Consider the following 13,388-nt stretch of genomic DNA (forward strand, 5'->3'; position numbering starts at 1 on the left):
GGTCCTGCACGGCAAGGGCATGAAATAGAACTGTAGAGATTGTCTTTAAAACTGGTCGGATGGGGTGATACATCGGCATTCCTTTGTTTTTTTTATCGCGGAAGTTTGCTATTGAGCATAAGGGGAAATTAAATGTATAGATACACCCCGGATTCACGAAGGAATCGGAGCAGGGGGCCATGATGTGGTCCTTGTATCCACGCCATGAAGTCTGGCGGACGTCCGGGGTTGGGCCGCAGGTGGCGATGTGCACAGGGCGTAGGCTGGTGCGCTGGAAGAGCGGCGAAAATATTTGTGGAGAGCCGAAGACGACGAAGGCAGGACTAGGCGCAGGGGAAGAAGATAAAGTTGAGGAACAGAATAAAAGGACGGTTCCCAAGTGAACAGCCTCGGATCATTACATTGGCGCAGCCGACAGGATTCCAAAGACGGACACTATGTGGATTACTCTGCATGCCACGCGGAACTCACAACGTAAGTTTTACTTCTCATCATGCCACGTCGACGAAGTGCCGTACGACTTGCCCGAGTGCATCACAACACCACAACTGTGTGACTGGTTGCAAAGAAGTCCGGCCAGACAACCGATGACGTGACTACTCACTCTTCTCTCAAGCTCAGGGTGAAGCTGTCCGAGTTCCAGGAATACTTCATGGAGCCAACCATGAGGGCGTCAGGGAACACGAACACGACCCCGAGCGTTAGCGTTACCACCATGGACCCAGGCCTTCTTCTTATTCTGCAAGAGCAACAACGGCAGGCAGAGAGGCAACGACAGCTCATGGAGACCCTCATCGCTACAGTCCAAGCTCAACAAAGACAGCGCACAGAAATGGTGAAGCTGGATCGGTTTGACGGAGAGAGTCCAAGTCCTGAGGATTGGATTCGTTCCTATGAATACGCATTCGAGAAGGAGTCCTGGCACGAAGTTATCGACCGAGTGGGAAACATGCGGTTGTTTTTGACGGGACTTGCAAAGAAGTGGTGTGAGCTGCACTGCTTCACACACACGCATCAGACAGCTGGGACAGCTGGAAGACAAGCTTTCTCGCAGCTTTCAAAGAAAACCCTGTGGAAAGGTGGGACCGTGCAATTTTCTATAAATACCGATCGGGCAAACCCTTGGAGTATTTTTACGAGAAAAGGCGCCTACTGAAAATGGCTGATTCTAATCTCCCGGAGTCTTCATCTGTGCCACTGATTATTCACGGGTTGCCTAAGGATCCTCAGAAGCAGGTGCAGCTTAAGTCACCAAAGACAATCGAGGAACGTTTGGAGTGTTTTCAAGGCTTGTGCATAGATGCTCCTCCGAGAATGCAGGGTACGCGACGTTTCGATTTCGAAACCGGGCAAGCGTCACAGAGGTCTGGAACTTCCGAAGTGTCATCGGGTACACAAAGAAATTGGTACCGAGGACATGGTGCCATTAATCTTGCCTCCCCCTGCAGTGACAGTATAACCTCGGATGAGTCCCGTCAAGTTGAAGCACATAGTAGCGCTGAAGCAACCCAGGAAAAAAACTAATACATGAGGGTGATCAGTCCCACCCGACGACAAAAATTGAGACTGTTTACTTCACCACAATAAATCTTCTTTTCATAATTTGGGAGTTAACGGCACCGACGTCACAGCACTAGTTGATAGTAGCGCTTCCGTGTCCGTTATAAACAAGTTACTCGTGTCTGAAAAAGATATTTTTAAAGGGAGACCAGTACAAATACAGGGCTTTATGATGAGTGGATAAAAGACAAGGTGACGTACCAAGGTCAAAGCACACAGATCGACGCCTCAGTTGTTAATGGGTGCGAATACCAATTTCTACTCTCAGCACCTGATATGAAAAGTCTTAAAATAGACCTATAGTGGAATGATAATGTGTGCGTTGACACGGAGGCCTGCTGGTCCCTGAGCAAAACAGACCGACTTGTTCGGTGCGAGGAGGACGTTCGCCTCAAGTTTCTAGAGCTCGTTTGCGTTGGTACTTACCCGCCAGCAACAACAAAATTCTCTGTTCCTTTCAAGCTTGCTGATGTAACATCCATTAAAGAAAGCCTTAAAATATGTCCCGTGAAAAAATACTTTGGCTAAAGAAAGAACTTCAGAACATGATGGAAGCTGAAATAATACGCCCGTCAGTCTCCAAATTTGCTTCCCCCATTACATTAGCGTTAAAAGAAGATCGCTCATTGCGTTTTTGCACAGATTACAGGATTCTAAACCGACAAACTGACCTTTTCACATTTCCGATGCCACGAATAGACATCATTGAAGAGACTGGAGGCTGCCACGTCTTCTCACGCATAGACTTGTGCAAGGAATTTTGGCAGATTCCTCTCGAGGAGGAGTACAAACAGTACACGGCTTTTGTCACACCCTTCGACGTGTACGAATGCAACAGACTACCTTTCGGGTGGAAGAACAGCCCCGCCTGGTTTCAGAAGATGATGAATGGGGTGTTGAAACCATTTTTGGGTCTATTTTTCAATGTTTATGTTGATGACATTATAGTGTACTCCAAGGATAATAGCTCACATGCGGAACATTTGACCGCTGTCTTGACCGCCCTGAGTGCAGCCAAGCTGAAAGTCAATTTTAAGAAAAGTGAGTTCTTGAAGCCGAAAATCACATTTCTCGGGCGCGTGCTGGATGGATTCACTAAAAGCACGAAAGAGGAGTCCGTTGAACGGGTACGAAATATGAAGCGACCTAAAAACAGACACGCACTGCGAGTTTTTCTCGGTCTGGCAGGACACTTCCGGAGCTTTATTACGGGTTTCGCTGCTCGTGCCAAGCCACTAACAAGCCTCCTTCAAAAAATTACGGCTTTCAGTGGACAGAAGAGTGCGAAAAAGCGTACCACGACTTAGTGTCACCCATTTCATCTGACCCCGTGCTCACGCTGTCAGACTTCTCACTTCCTTTTGAGCTAACCACGGACGCTTCTCACTATGATGTTGGCGCCGTTCTATACCAACGAGGACATTCGGCTACAAACGATCGAAAACTACACGTGGTTGGGTACTACTCGTATACATTCAACAAGTCTGAATAGAGCTACTGTACAACAGAGAAAGAGGCTCTGGCTGTTGTGTGCTAGCGGTGAGGTACTTTCGATCGTACCTCGAGGGCAAGAAGTTCAAGCTTTTTACTGACCACCAGGCCCTTACATATCTCCTGCATGACAGTGAACCTAAAGGACGAGTATCTCGTTGGATCAGCGAATTGCAGCAGTTCGATTTCGGCGTATTGCACCGATCCGGGCAGTTGCTCTCAGATGATGATGCCCTTTCCCGTCTTCCTATTGACATAAGCTGCAAGACTGGTGAAGAATTAAATGCACTGATTGCTCTGAGGTTGTGGGAAGGAACAGAAGAACTACAGTGTGTAGATGGATGGTTTCACGTTCTACCTATACTGGTCAGAAAGGTTTTGGAGCTCTACCATGACAGTCCAGAGTCAGGAGGTCACGACGGCTTCTGGCGAACCTATTACAAGATCAGGAAGAGGTTCACGTGGCCACATATGAAAAGAGATGTAAGCGCATACGTCCGCTCTTGTCACTGACGCCAAATCAACAAGGCGAAATACAAACAGAAAATGGATGCAATGACTTTGCCAACCCATTCAAAAATATCATTTGAGACAGTACATCTCGATTTTGCGGAGCTCAAAAAGAAGGGTGAAGGGGTAAGAAGGACACAGTCTTTCTTATTGTGTATCGATGATAGTGGCTGCAAAACCAGGAAAGGAGGACGCAAATACTGTAATAGCGCTTTTGAACAGAGAGATGTTTAATGGTGCAAAATACGTTGTGTCTGACAATGAACCTGCTTTCAGGAGCCGAGGAATGACACGCTGGGCGGGAAGCAGAGGCATCACACCCAAATTTGCAGCCCCATATCACCCGGCGGCTAATGGTCTTGCAGAACGGGCCATAAGAGATATTAAACAGTACATCCACTTATATCCTAACTTTCCCGGGGGTTGGAAGTGCTGTCTGGAGGCGGCGGTCACGCATCACAACGGGTCGCAAACAAGTGCGCTGGGGTGCAGCCCTCAGTATCCAGCCTTTGGTAAGCCATCATACCTGCCCACTGGCGAGATCCTTGGTCTGACGACAAGGCTTAAACTTCAAGAAACGAAAAGGACAGTCGAGGGTAAAATGAAGTATAGGGAGACGATGAAACGTTTCTTCGACAAGCGTCACAACACGATTATTCCGGCTATTTCTCCACGCGATTTGTTCTTGGTGTGAAAAGGATGTGCCAACTTAAAAACCAGACGTATCGGGCCCTTCGAAGTCATAAAGACAGCATCTACCAATGTCGTTTCGAAGACCATGTGGTACATGACGGGTAACGGGACTGTGGAAGTCGCGGCCATCAGCAACGCCCTAAACACAGAGGAAGGACGAAAACAGGGCCCCGGAGAGTGTGGAGAGCTGAAGACGACGAAGGCAGGACTAGGGGCAGGGGAAGAAGAGAAAGTTGAGGAACAGAATAAAAGGTTCCCAAGTGAATACCCTCGGATCATTACAATATTCATGTAGGATTCTTGTGGATGTTGAAGCCGTTCATCCTGGTTTATTTTGGGTAGGCGTGCTGAAACTTTGTCGAAGTGGTGTGATGAATTAGGACCAGGTGTTGAGGTCTTCTTTACGGTTCAGGTACCAGGTTTCTGCCACATCGGTGAACTACCTACCACAGTTTGCCGCCTAAGTGCATCATCCCACCTTCAAAAAGAGTCCACGGGGTGGTAACCGTCCAGCAACGCCTCCAGGCCAAAGATTTGCAAATAAGGTGATTCCGGATTTGGGGCAAATTACGCGTATTTCGCATTACTCAACACGTGTTGTTTTCTTGGCATATTGGCAGGCATAAACCTCATAGGGTTCTAGTGATGTTCTCAATATATACAAATATGAGTAACCTCACTATCATTTTCACGTTGCATTCAACGATGTATTTCTAGAAACAGTATCGTTATTATTATCGCGTACTACGGTAAAGCATTTTCACCTACAGCTGTGGGTCGGTGGCTAAGGCGTTGAGCTGCTGAGCCCAAAGGTGCGGGTTCAATCCCGGCCTTGGTAGCTGCTTTCCAGATGGAGGCGAAAAGCGAAAACGCCCGTGTGTCGATATCTCGGCACATGTAAAACTTGCCAGGGGGGTCGTAATTAATCCGTGCGCCCAACAACGGCACGCCTCGCAGCTCAAGGGTTGCTTCGGCTTGTCAAGCACCCAATTTCTGGAACAACCGTTTTACACACAGATGATGCACCAGCACGTCGAGGTGGTGCAGCGCCTGCTGAGCTTTTGACTCGTCGATCGTTCTATTGCCAAAGGCTTGCAAACCCAGGAGTAATTCGGCAATTTACACCAACGCAAAAAGTCCATATGGGCACTTTACGAGCCCCGTAAATTTTAACTCTTAGACGACGTTTTATACTGTAGGTACAGGTTACACTGACGTCGTGCACACCAGGTTGTTGTCGAACCCAGTCTATCAAGCCGTACAACTTCCTGTATTACCGGCTTAAATGTAAAGTATTTTCGCGGCTACAGCGTCCCTGTTTTTTTCCCTGAGCAGATAAAACGCGAGGAGGAAAGGCAGCGAAATTGCAGGCGAGGGTGGTTTGGGCAGCTGCCGCGTTTGAGCCACCATCATGACACTTTTATTGCCGAAAGAACTCCTCATCTGAAAGGCCTTTTTAGCGCATTTTGAAAAGCCAATAGTTTTTCAGAATCTATCGACGACCAGAGAAGGACAGACGACAGCTCGACCGATCCAATGGTGCCAAAATGGCTGTGGCAGGTGAATCTATTGCGGAGATACCAGCCGATACCCCCACTGGGATCCGCGAGACATCTGAGGAACATCTTATTATGCGTGGAGTGTACGTCGACGTTTGTGCATAAAATAACGATGCACGACGCACATGCAACAACGCTTATACAAGATACATGCATTTCCACCGGTTTGGAACATCGAAATAATTACTGAAAAAATTCCCATCAACTACAAACAATTGCGTAAGTAAATATAAGTTGCAGGTCAGTTACTACACTATTTTAGAAACACATGCCTGTGCGTCGACATGATAATTCGTACACGTGGGATTCAGCTGGATGTTATCGAAATGAGACATGCTCGTTTTTTCGTCTTTGCAAGCTGCTCCCTAACTTCAATAACGAAGGTCCATTTTGGCAGAGTATAATTAAAAGTTGTCAGCCCCGACACCACTTCGACTAAAGACGTTTGCCTTTCGGCGTACGAAACCTGTTTATAAAGTTCACAAACCTCCAGTTTCGTTGGGTATGTTTAAGCATCGCCTCCTGTATTTTTTTCAGTGTCAAACGCATCAGCCCCAAGCGGTCAACCAAGTCCTTTTCTGCTACTCCTGTCGCCTCCCCAGATTTCTAGCCTTCCTAGGGCTTTGGTACTGTAACTGGTTACTCTTGAGGCGACGCGTGGGTGGCAAGCAACATCGTTGGGATGACGTGCTCTGCCGCATAGCTTAACTTGCTATCGCTGGTCAGGGCGCCTCTACTTCGGCGGTCTTGAGCATCGCTTGCCTTGGCAACCGGGCACAAGCCGCTCTTTGGTTCCGCCAAGTCGACTGAGCCCGGTTAGGGTTTCTGTACAAGCTTCGCCAGAGTTCCGCGTCTGATTTCCCCGAGCCGCCTTGCCATCGGGTCCACCGTGACAGGAAAGCCTGCTATAAGTGTTGCGCACCGTACTCCTTTTGCAGTTATGCGCAGGTAAGTGGCAGCGGCTGTACAGCGCAGCGCCGGCTCAGACAGCATCACACTCATGCGCCTACATCCACTTTCCGCATGAATGGGCGCGGACGCTGCTACATGCGTGACGGTTCATTTTCCGCAGCCGTAACGTGAACTCAAGATGGAACTCAAGGTGGCGGGTGGACGCGCAACTCTGCTCTTGTAGGGGATCTATATACAGGAACTCTAGCCCGGTTTAGAGTTCCTGTATATAGCTCCCCTTGGGGAGCAGAGTTGCGCGTCCATTCGCCATCTTCAGTTCCAGGTCGTGCGGGAACGGCACCCGTCCCACACGTAGGAGCTGCCGTCGGGCCACCGCGCGAGCGGCAGTGGCGAGGAGGAGTGGCCGGTCGAAAACTGGCGCACGATATTCGGGCGCTTATCAGATGAGCGGCCGCCGCTGGCGCCGCTTTATCGTGCGCCAGTTTTCGACCGGCCGCTCCTCGCCACTCCTCCTCGCCACTGCCGCTCGCGCGGTGGCCCGACGGCAGCTCCTACGTGTGGGACGGGTAGCTATCCCGCACGACCTGGAACTCAACATGGCGGATGGACGCGCAACTTTACTCCCCAAGGGGAGCTATATACAGGAACTCTAGCCCGGTTTACCTTAGGGCCCCACCTTGCGGCATGTGGCCGAAACAGTTGTCCCCATCACACCCATTAGGTAGCGGGCGACGCGTTTGGCATTGAAAAAATACAGGCGGCGATGATTTTAACCATTACACATTCGGAGCAAACTATGTGCCTTACACTACGTAGGCATTTATGTGAAAAATGACGTATATATGTATTGCATAAAACATAAGGTTATGCAATGAAAATTTCTTGTGTTGTATACGTCCTTGCGGGTGTAGTGGTCAATGTCCTCCGGATATACAATTTTTACTCTTTGTCGGGCGTCCGTGAAGCGCCTTTTGAATTGCCCTAAGCGTACCCACAAATTGAGTGTAGATGTCTGTTGAATGAACGACTGACTTCCACAGGTTGCTTGAGTTGTGTCGAAACGTGGCATTTTTTTCAACTTTCAACGTTATTTTGTTACTTGAGCTTATGTAGAACTTTTTCTGTGGACCTTAGCAGTAGTTGTCTGCAAGAAAAGTTTGGAACCGCAAAAGTACGAAGCGCAGAAGCCAGATATTTTCTGTAAAGGGGTGATGTATAGGTCACTTTTAGGCAGCTGAAACCTATGCCCCCTTTCTATAAACACGCAATTTCCATTAGCTGCCTGCGAGTGGTATTTCTCACAGCCAGCTGGCTTGTTATTTCTCACCAAAGATGTTCTCAGGAAGTTCGGGAGGACTTGGGGGCGTCATGGTGGTGCCGCTCGATGAAGACTGTTCGACAGCTGTCCTACCATTTGAAGGCCTGCAGGTGTAGCACATATGCATCTGTGAGAATTGTGCAGCATGGCTGCTTGCTCCAATTATAGAAACCTCTGGGAGGATGTTTGAGAAGGGAATTTTATGCCTATTGTTTTCGCACTCGTATTTGTTAATTTTGGTTTCTAACCACACATTACAGTATATTGTCATCGAAATAATTATCAATGCCAGTTTGGCAAGCTAAAAAAATTGGGGCAGCTTTGCACTAGTGGCGCGAACGCTGGGCAAACAGCGAAGCTGCCGGTGCCACCTAGCTTATTCTAGGCTGGGGTGAGTTTGTACGTGGAGTCTCGGCCAAGTTTTCTGCGTGGTTATGCTTCGAGAGTCGGTCAAGTTTTCTCCGTGGTGACGTCGTTGGCCCCCAAAATAGCAATGAACATTTGCTAATTAAAGTATGCGCATTGTACGCGTGCCTGCAGGTTCTGTGGTGAAGCTCCAAGAGTAGCCAGGGCGCCACGTGGCTAGCGTTTGATCCAAAATTTTGAACTCCTTCGGTGGCCACCATGGTCTTGAGCGTGGGACGCTAATTAAGAAGTCGTTTACGCTATCGCTTCTCGGCCCTTTTGCTTCTTCCATTTTGACAATAATTATTCTCTTTGCCCCGTCAAAACTGCACCACTCGTCGCAACAAGCAATAGAGCGAGGCATCCTATGACATGTTTCCGAAGCCATGCTTCTACCATTTGTATCGCGCCTGCCGCTGAATGTTCTCCATGACGGTCAGGCCAGGATAATTTTGTCGGCAGGTTTTCCCATCTCCCCAAGGTGGACGCGCTTTGGGAACTCACGCGCCTCGGGAACTCGCGAACTAGCCGGTTCGCGAACCGTCTTAGCGAACTCGGCGTCTGTAGCGCGAGCTTTTCTCTGCTTCCCACTTGAGGCGGGAACGCAGGTGAACTAACGAGGAGTAGAGCACGGGAGAGATCACACCACGAAGGTTGGGAAGAACGTTCTCGACGGTCGAGAGGTGCCGGCGCGCGCCATAACGTCGTCGCTCGACGGGGTTTTCCTGCTCATGATCGCCAGCCCAACCAGCAGCTTAAACAGCATTCGCTGTGATAAACTAAGCCCAAACTTTCCCAGTAATTTCACCTCTCGGATCTCTGTAAATATTTACCGCTACTACAAGACAACAACCACTTCAGAGGGGAAATGGTAAAAGTGGACAAAAAGTTGCCCCTAAAACCTGCCGCGCTCGAAACGCACTAATAAATAAGAGGTCGCATAAATATCGCCGAGGACGATTCCAACTCATCCAAACATTTTTCCCTGAGGCATGGCGATGGTGCAACTACAAAGAGTGGTGTGGTTGCTCCTTAGATCCGAATGGCGCTGCCGGACAAAGCCGCACATTCAACAAATACCGCATGTACATGCCATGTGCACGCCAGTGTCATTGGGGTGGGGAAGGAGTCAAGGCAAGTTTCGTTTTAGACACTCACTTGCCAAAAATATTATACAGAATCTTTGGGGTTGACAATCACAGAAATGACTCCATGGCACTTTGAAAGGATGGTACCTAAAAAAAAGACATACGTCAGAACGAGTGCATAAAGTCAGCTTAATGTCCCCTAGTCCTCAAAAAGCAAGGTAATTCCCTACCCCCGGAAGGAGGTGTTGTCTTGTAGAAGAGCTGGCAAAACATGAGCCACTGTGAAAGCTGTGAAAGAATGCAAAAGTTGAAGGTATTCACCGGGTTTTATATTCTCTCTCTGGAAGCTACCACTGCTCTGGCCATCGCTATTGCGCCTTCTTAGCCGACAGATGTGCGGTCCTTTAAGTTTCAAACTACCTTCGACACGAGGAAACGTTGCAGCAGCTTTGCGAAAACGTGCTCTTTTCATAGAAGCAAAGCTGATAAGATTGCAGGACGAATTCAAGTCTTAATCTTCTTTACAACCCCACTAGAGCCTAGCCTTTGATCGTAAATTTATTTATTTATTTATTTATTTGCTTGTTCGTTTGTTTACTTACTTACTTAAACGTACTGCCAATACATCGCGGGATTCTCGCCGGAAGGGCATATACACAGTACATATAAGAGTTTTGGAGCGTTGTTGGGCTTACACAATCGGCGGACTATAGCACTCATGACGGACTCTAATTGACATTTTGAAATGTTGTACGTGCAACGAAACACAATTTTGCGAATGCATACGTGTAACAAAAATAAAATGTAGTATACAGGCTTCGATATTACAGGTTACAACATCGATCTGCGCATGAGATTACTGATTTTACTCTTCATTACAAACCTTCTCAAGAATTGACACTTGCATTGCAAGATGATACGCAAATTCACCAGGAGATAACAACTTATAGTCACATTGTGTTAAGTTTTTTCATTTTGACCAGTCTTAAAACGATGTCAAACTTGTGGTACCAGTTAGTGAGTTAATCAGCAAGACATGCGATTGTTTTAGCGGTGGAAAGGTGGTACATATGTTGCCTGAAGGTACGTGTATTATAACGAGTTTCTACCACCTTACAAAAGATACTCTTATCCTGGAAGTCCAAGATTACAAAAAAACCACCAAAAAGGTCACCGCCTGGTTGTTAATCACGCTTCTTTGCAAGAATGGGGAAACGCAAGGTACAAATCAGCTTTGTTGATGAAAGTATGATGGTGATGAATAAACTTTATTTGAGTCGAGGTGCTGATGTTAGGTGCTCAAGTATGAAAATAAAAATATTCTGCGGGTACTGCAAGGGTACTTGGAGGATACGTTAAAAATGACTTTTGAATGCAAGTGTTAATTCCCATCAGCGTCTTGGCGAAGTATGCCTTCTCACCTTGACACGGCAGGCAGCTTTCCCTGGACCCGCAACAACTCTTCGTTGCCTGCAAATTCTTGGCTCTGTTCTCGTATTTGCCGCACTGGAGCTGCACGCTGGCTCTCTGCGTTGACCCGCTCACGCAGGTAGTACCGCTCTGGTTGCGCCAGGCCCGTCAGCTCAGTGCCAGTATCCTCTTTGTCGACGAATGGTGCTCCCCCCGTCCAGGCGACCACCTGAAAACCGTATTGTTCCCGCTCCGCTCCTTAAGACGAGAGACTGCGCTACAGTTTGTAACACGATTGTATCTTTGTGCCGGGAAATCGGGCAATGCACCATCATGCTAAAGCTAGCTAGCGCTTGTCATTGCATGCATTTGAGACATCCGAGCCTGACCCTGAAACACATAGGACAAACACCAGTTTGGCCTGCGCACAAACAAGCAAAGGAGCAAGGCCGCGCGATTCGAAAGAAAGAAGAGGAGGTACCACGAACCGAACTGAGGCGATGCCTGCGTAAACACTGCTCGATGAAAGCCTCGCCCTTGGACAGCCGCACAAACTGGCAGCGGGGAAACCAACGGGCGTGCTCCTCCCACGGGTCGTCCGAGGCGTCCCAGTTGCACAAGACCCCGCCACAGTGGAAGCACTGGGTGTAGTCCTGCATGCCTGTTGAAGGGGAAAAGGGCGTCGGAGCGTGCGACAGTAACTGGTCGCCCGCCCCACTCTTGGAAACACGGTGGGTGCTTGGGCAATCCTCCAAGAAATTTTACACGTACGAGTACGTTCATCTGAAAAGTCAAAAGTTGTGGTTAAAGCACCAAAGCTGCATTTCGCTTATGTAGTTCACCAGGGCGGAGAACTATGCTTTATTTAAAACTATCAATCTTGAACAGAGTGATTTTGCATTTTGTATATTAAATCACCCGCAACGCACCTGGAAATGAACGTATCATGTCAGATAGGCACAGCGCCTAATACCAGTGAAACACGGCACAGTAATGACATTTAAATAAACGACATTGTTCTTGATGTCATTTGGTTTCACCGAGTGTTTGGCTGCACCAGGCCTGATTTAAATGCCCGGACCCCCTTGAGCCAGCTAAATGAAGCCAGAGCCCGACCCAGGCCCGTCACACCTAGCCCGGGCCTCGGCAGGGCGCCGGCGTTTATAAGTGAGCCTGGGGCGAGCGCCGCCTGGGTCCGTCGTCTGCAACCCAGGCTTGACCCGGGCCACGTCATTTTCTTTTAAGCCTGGAGAAGGTTTTGAGACAAGGTTCGGGCTTGGACGCTGAAAAAAATTTGTTCATGTTTGGTTCAGTGTCTTCGTGGCAGGCAATCAGACGGAGCATCAAGTCTGTACAATCAAGTCATGAACTGAAATGCAAAAAAATTAGGGTTAAGGAGTGCATGCACTCTAGCCTACAGCAGTGCTAAACAAGTGTATGGAAGGACATTTGAGTCAAATGGCTTTTGAAATTTTAAATACAATTCGAACTGGAAGACGACAATTCTCGAAAGCAGTTGAAAGTTTCCGCGTTCACCCGCCATGTTTTGGTTTCGCCACTGCTGCCCAGTTTCGTCCCCGTAAAACTACAAAAAAATAATTTTAGAGTTACAATGATCCCCGAAACTCAAGTATTTGTGGTAAAACTGATTTTAACCTACAAACACGAGCAAACCAAGCACAACGTAGGCAGCCTTCGTTTTCTTTTCTTTTTTTTTCACCGCCGGTGTTGGGAGTACCAAGCTGCCTTGTAATCGTAGAGGATGTGATGGTAAACAAGAAAAAACGAAAAGTGAATAATATCGAGCTTTTCCCAAGCAAGTCTTACTCGTGAATTATTAATTTTGTAAATACGGCATGCAGAAACTGCGTGCCAGAGTACAAGAGTTCGTTTCAATGACCTTTGAGATATCCAAAGGTCGGTAGCCGTGCTCCTTTGACTCACATGGCATAACCATAACACAATCCAGCCTGTGTCGCAAACCCTGGGTTAGCAAAGACATACTGCAAACAATCAAGCACAAATACCGTCTGTACAAAAAGTTCATCACTAGTAGAGATCCTAACGTATTCAAAGAATTTAGGCGTCTCCGAAACAAAATGGTTAACATTTTTAGAAAGGCTGAAAACAGCTACTATACTACTATAATAATTTATTTTCTCAGGATATGAAACGATGTGACCTAACCTGGAAGAAAATAAATATCGTACTTAGCCATTCCCGAAATAGTCAGCAAACTACAACCATTAATTATGAAAGTCAGACTGCATCGGGCTCACCGTTAGCCAATTCTTTAAACGATTTTTTTATTCATCAATTTTCAAACACACCGTCAGACTGTTACGATTCAGGCAATATAGCTTTAAACGTGAACACTACATCTGTGTTTCTATCTCCTACCGACGTGCAGGAGGTACTCGGTACTATCCTATATTTAAACAA

At 47.7% G+C, this 13,388-nt stretch overlaps 1 protein-coding gene across 3 annotated transcripts in view; it reads right to left on the minus strand.

Moving 5' to 3' along the window:
* LOC144137588 (death-associated inhibitor of apoptosis 2-like) overlaps positions 1–13,388 on the minus strand; it is a 102,025-nt gene that overhangs the window by 21,275 nt on the left and 67,362 nt on the right. For all 3 annotated transcript variants that reach the window (XM_077669511.1, XM_077669509.1, XM_077669510.1), the window contains 3 exons: positions 11,435–11,607; positions 10,958–11,175; positions 8,053–8,147 (listed from right to left, as the gene is read on the minus strand). In XM_077669511.1, coding sequence (XP_077525637.1) covers positions 8,053–8,147; positions 10,958–11,175; positions 11,435–11,607 — 486 coding nt within the window. The remainder of the gene's footprint in view (positions 1–8,052; positions 8,148–10,957; positions 11,176–11,434; positions 11,608–13,388) is intronic.

Source organism: Haemaphysalis longicornis, unplaced genomic scaffold (genome assembly GCF_048455015.1).
Source record: "Haemaphysalis longicornis isolate Haplotype H1 unplaced genomic scaffold, Haemaphysalis longicornis Haplotype H1 scaffold_41, whole genome shotgun sequence".
Lineage (NCBI taxonomy): Eukaryota > Metazoa > Arthropoda > Arachnida > Ixodida > Ixodidae > Haemaphysalis > Haemaphysalis longicornis.